The 6067-nt window shown below is 29.7% G+C and overlaps 2 protein-coding genes across 5 annotated transcripts in view; one reads left to right on the top strand and one right to left on the bottom strand.

The window, feature by feature from the left end:
• Window positions 1-396, bottom strand: part of LOC105158795 (BAG-associated GRAM protein 1-like) — an 18745-nt gene extending 18349 nt beyond the window's left edge. The window contains exon 1 of one of the 4 annotated variants that reach the window (XM_020692368.1): window positions 8-396. In XM_020692368.1, coding sequence (XP_020548027.1) covers window positions 8-161 — 154 coding nt within the window. In that variant the 5' untranslated portion in view covers window positions 162-396. The remainder of the gene's footprint in view (window positions 1-7) is intronic. The other 3 variants (XM_020692369.1, XM_020692367.1, XM_011075667.2) reach the window with 3 other exon arrangements.
• LOC105158797 overlaps window positions 5824-6067 on the top strand; it is an 8872-nt gene continuing 8628 nt past the window's right edge. Inside the window, exon 1 of the mRNA XM_011075669.2 lies at window positions 5824-5972. The gene's annotated coding sequence lies outside the window, so the exon portion shown is untranslated. The remainder of the gene's footprint in view (window positions 5973-6067) is intronic.

The following is a 6067-nucleotide window of genomic DNA, read 5'->3' on the forward strand; positions in this document are numbered from 1 at the left end:
TGGCCGCCCGAATGATCCAGGAACCCCCGGTCGCCAGCACAGTCGACACCGAGAGAGAAGAACCAGCAAGCCACCATCACAAACGCCGTGGCAGCCACCGTAACTTGCACCTCCCACCAAGACGGCAACAAGAACTCTATCACCGTCTTCACCACCAGCATTTCTCCCGAAATCGCTCGAATTCCAGCTCAAGGTACAATTCAGGGAAAGGCAGGGAGGGAGAAACACTGGAGGGAATAGCAATGAGTGTAGAAGTGCGGAAAGTTAGCACGCAGTCGCACCCTCAGTGTGTGTGCGTTCCTGTGCATGATATATAGATACAGGCTTTGCATGTATAGAGAGAGAGAGGAAGCCGGAAAGTGCAGTCTGCGCAGCATGCCGAAAAGTTGAGCGTGGATTAAATTTAGCAGAAATAACGAAAATGGGTCTAAGGGTGGAGCAGTGGAGTGGAGGGCGAAGTGTAATACAAGGGAAAATGGAGGGTAATTGAGACAATGTATAAAGGCTTTAATTTCTTTTTATTTAATAAAATGGAAAGAGAGGTGGTCCATGAGGACGTGTTTGGTGTGGAGGGAATGATGAGACTTTGAACGTGAAAGACTGGAACATGATTTTGGCTTGGATCCAGATTTGAAAATATAAACAATTTCATTACTCAGATTTCTAGTTTTAAATTTTATTGTATTTTTTATTTTAATTAAAATGTACATGTTACTTATATAGAAATTTTATTATTTATTTTATTTAATAATAATTATACATATAATATGGTATATGTTAAATAAAATAAAAAATATACCAAGACTTGAAATGGAAAATGCATTCTACAAATTTCTATTGTTGTGTTGGCTTCACTAAAATTTTAAAAATTGTTCAATTGGTTATTTTTGCTCTTCTAATTTCAATTGTTTGAAAAATATAATGATAATAAAGCAAAATTAATAAGAGTGCTTTTTTATTTAGTTACAATTTATTGTACCTTTCATATGTTTTATTATAAAACATTGGTTTGCTTATCTCTATCTATAAGGTCATGTTTACTTAAGTCAATAAGATTGAATAACTAATATAGTATAGTCGGTGGCTTATTTACTTTGGTAAATGGGGGCCTAGTATAAAGGGCGAAGCCCGTTAAGATCACTGTTTCGTTTCAATAACTCATCCCACCAAAATTAGCGGGATAGGTTGTTGGGCTTTTGGAAGCAATTATACAAATAAGTAAATAATCTCAATTTTTCTATCATTTATTTTATTGAGGTTAATCATATCACTCATTTAGTCGAATATCCAAAGTAAACGGGGCCTAAATCTATCGTTTCGTATTTTACTTCTGTATTTGTATAGTGATTTGAGTTCAAAGTTCAAACTAGGTAGAATTCTCAAATCTAGATAATTTAAAAATATGTCCGAAATTGACCTCCAGTAAACCTTCAATGAGCATGCAAGACACTGCACTTGAGAACAACATCCGAAATGCCTCAATTATGGCTATCTGACATTTAAATCAATGAGGTCATTAAAATATAAATAGCTAGACCATCAAAAAATTGTACCTAAAGCATATGGAGGGCGACTATGTATAGGTATGGCCACATTGTTTGATTATACATGGACCATTGATACTGTGTTTGATCGTAAGGCCACAGTGAGTCTGTACATATTCGATTTTGAGTCGGGTTGGTAAATTTCGAACGCTTTCCGACTATGAATTTGAGATCAATGAAAACACTTAATACAATTGAGGGTATTTATGTTATTACAAAATATTCAAGTGTGGTCCCCACAATATATAGAAGATTAGGAATGAAGTCTTACTTCTTAAAAACTACAATTAGCATGCTGTACTTTTGTTCTTGGCAAAAGTCTATCGTAATTAATTTTTGGGATAATTACACTACTCTTTCTGAAGTTTGGTATAGTTGCACATAGATCCCCTATGATTTAAAAAATTACATCTAGCGTCTATGAGGTTTGCTTTCGTTTATCAAATAAGCTCCTCCATGAGTCAAAATTCACTAAATTTGCCGATGTTAACAAAAACATCAGAAAAGTATCTATATTTACATTCAATTGACTTATTGTTGATTTATTGCAGGTCAAATGAATTTTTTTTTATGATCAAATTACCCTCATATGTCTTCACGCTTTAGTGTATGTGATGAGGTATATTTTCACTATTATAAGGGTAATTTAGTTCGTTTTATTTTTTGACCTGCAACAAGTGAGTAATAAGTCAATCGAGGGTAAATATCAATTTTCATTCAACTTTTTTTGTTAACATAATCAAATTCAGTAAATTTTGACTAATGAATGGACTTATTTTGTTAGACCGGAGCAAACCACAGTGGTGCTAGGTATAATTTTTCAAACCACAGGGGGCCTATGTGTAACTACACCAAGCTTCAGGAGAGAGGAGTGTAATTATCCCTTAATTTTTACTTATGAATGCTAGTATTATGCTTAACTTACATAACATAAACACCATCTATTTTTTGATAAAATCACAAGTACATCTACTAAATTGTAATTATAATTCTTAACAGTGACACCTCTTTGGAGTAAAAATTTACACAAACATCTCATAAGATAAATTACATCGACCAACAACTCAGGGGGTATACTTCAAATTTTTAAAGGGCATAAAGTATTTATGTATTTAAACCTAATTTCATCACCAATCATTGTGACTTAATGGTTAATACTGAATATTGCCACACCCATACAAAGGGTTCAAATCACTGCCAATATATTTGGTGGGGTTAAACGTATATCTTAATCTGTATATTGATTCCAGTATGATTAACCCTCAATTTGCTGCCAACTATAGAACCCTAATCGGCACACATGGCGCAAGAGCAATCCTCCCTGATAGGTATGCGAGGTGCCACATCTGCTTTTTCATTTATGTAAAAAATAAATAAATAAATCCAATTTTAGAATATAACAATATACTCTACCCTTAAAAAAGAAGATCCAATTATTACCTTTGCAATCAAAAAAATAATCAAGTTAATATACAAACAATCAATCATTGAACTATATAGTATACTAAATGGTTGGAATTCCACTTACAAAAGTTCAATACATAATTACTCAAAGAAAATAGTTATTATGGAAGCTTTAGTTGTCTTTGAAATTTTTTTTTATATATTTATACATTGCTTTATGAAATTTCACATTAAGGTATGATGAACACCACATGGTCATTTGTACAACCATACTTAGAAAAATGTCATGTTAGCCCCATCCCATCATTAGTCTCATCACAAAGGAATAAAGTTTGTTTGCATTATTTTTAATTAATCCAATTAGATTAAGTACTTTAAGAACACAAAAAGAATCCCCAATTTGTGCAGTCAAACTAAAAAGTTCATAATTTGGCATTTTCTATAGATTTAGATTTGTTTTATTTAAACTACATTAGTAGTAATTGTAATTAGCGTTGGAGGGTGTTTGGCTTAGCTTTTAAAAATATTTTATAAGATGTTTTAGCAGCTTATAAAATGTTGGATTTTATTTTAAAAATAAGCTCTTGACGTGTTTGGATAAAATAAAATGCTAAAACTTATAAGATGTGAAAACATCGTGTTTGGCACAATAAGTCTTTTATTGGTAAAATGATTAAAATGGACATGATACTATTAGAATCAAATAAGTTGTTATTTCTTAATATATTTTGCTTTTAAAAAAATTAAATATTTTTATAAATAATGCACATTAGTTTAATTTAAATCAAAAATTTATTAGATAATCTTTTTGTAATAAAAAAATAACGAATTATTACCTAAGCTTTTGAATAAAAATTATATATATGTACATTCATGCTAGTCGAATATTAATATAGATATATAGTTTATATTTCCTTTGTTAGTGCAATACTATTTCTAGTCTTATAATTTATAAGCTCTTTTAAAAAAAAATTAACTAAACACTTTATTGGAACTTATAAGCCCTCTAATATCTTATAAGATATTTTTAGGAGTTTATAAGCTTAGCCAAACACCCTCTTAATCCAAATATTTTCGCAGAGATTCTGCAAAACCGAAGAAGATTAGAGACAAAAAAAAAAATGATAATTGATTATTTATTATAAATAATTATATGTATTAAGTGACAATATTTTTTTTTATTTCATCGTAATAATAAATTCTATAGTTCTAACAGTGACAATTACTTCATAACAGTTGTCACTAGCAAGAATTAGAGACAAAAAAGTTGTGTATAAAATTATCATTGAAAATAATTAATAATATATGTATAATGACAATCGAATTAATAATAAGTGACAATAGACCAATCTTATTATATATATATATGGGGTTAATTATACTTAGACTTCTTTGAAAATACGAAATTATATTCTTTCTCGAAAATGCGAGAAATTACACTAACACCCCCTCTCAGAATTTTTAATTTACAATTTACAAATGCACTCATTTCAATAATGTTTGGATTGAAAATGCTGAAGTTAATAAGAAATTTACATTAACTTCCAATCCCACCGCTCATTCAGCAATTCATATAATTTATTGAAAAAGATACCTTAGTAATATTTTCATACGTAAATAGTATAGTTGGTCTCTTAAGTTTGCATTTAAAATCACTTTAATCCTTTTAGTTCATTAATTAACTTTAGAGTCTCTAAAACTAAGTTTTTTCTCAATTTGGTCCATTTGACCAATTTTGATGAAATTATGACAATATTATGATTTTTTGGATGTTAAAATGATCAAAGTAAGTTTTATTTTCTCACTTTAGATCCTTAAGTTTGAAATTATCAAATTAGGCTATTTTTTAGTCGGAAAAAGTACTTTTTATATTTTTATATATTGAATATGATATAATCTTCAGTCCTTTAGGTTTTTAAAATTGTAAAATTAATTTTCTTATATTTTTTATAAGTTAAAATAATAAATATCTTCAGCATCATTATTTCAAAAAACAAAAATTGCAGATATAAATTTATAAATAATCGATTCTCAACTAAAAAATGTTATTTTTTTATTGTATTTAAAAATATACATAATAGTATTAGTTATAAAATTATTTTTTAATTAAAAATTTAGGATAAATTACAACAAGTTCTCTTGATGTTTGACATAATTATAAATACATATTCGTTGTTCCAAAAATTATTAATAGTCCCTGTGTGTGTTGAAATTATGTAACCATGGGATGGAGACGGGGAATTATCAATTTACCCTTATTGCACTTTTTTTAAAAAATTAAAATTTAAAATAAATCAAATAATGTGGATGAAAGAAAATTGTAAAAAGAATCTTCCGCTTAGTCCAAAAAAAAGTTTCATCAAATCTTTTTTTAAAAAAATAAAATTATAATTCATTTTCTACACGGCATTCAGTCAATTCACCATTAAAAAATGGATGAAAACATAAGGAAAAAAATAATGAATTGTACTAGTTGTTGAACGATCGTTCAAGTCAGTGAGTGATGGTAATTTTTTAAATAAAAAAATATTTAAAATTATACCAAACATAAAAAAAGCTAATTAATTTTTTAAATTATATATAATAATTTAAAAAAATAATTATTTTTTTAGAGAATTTCATATTAAAAAAAATCATATTTTAAGCTATCTCAATTTTTCATATTGAAATCGCACTGTGAGCACCCCTAGTACCTGCCCTTATCACAAAGACCGAAATGCCAATACTGCCCCTATCACTTTCTTTAACTATACAATTCAAAAGGCAAAACCACCACCAAAGCAGGGGTGTGGGTACAGGGACAGAAGTGTAAAATCGCTCCTGCACTATGCCAAAAGCGGGAATGACAAGTGAATAAGTTGCAACTGAGTTTAGGTCACAACATTACTATCATATATATCTCGAAACTAAAAAATAAATAAATATAAAACACCAACGTTCACTTCCCCTCTGCTTACTCAAACACATGCGCCGCTTTTGTGTTTTGTCGCCGCCAACCTCTTTCTCGGGCTTCATTCTGCGCAGGTACTCCCCCTTTCCCTCGCTCCTGTGTGCATGGGTTGCGCTTATCTTCATCTGGGCTTATCTTGTTTTGTCAGATTACGCTTGTTTGTTCAGCC

This window comes from Sesamum indicum, linkage group LG3 (genome assembly GCF_000512975.1).
Source record: "Sesamum indicum cultivar Zhongzhi No. 13 linkage group LG3, S_indicum_v1.0, whole genome shotgun sequence".
Lineage (NCBI taxonomy): Eukaryota > Viridiplantae > Streptophyta > Magnoliopsida > Lamiales > Pedaliaceae > Sesamum > Sesamum indicum.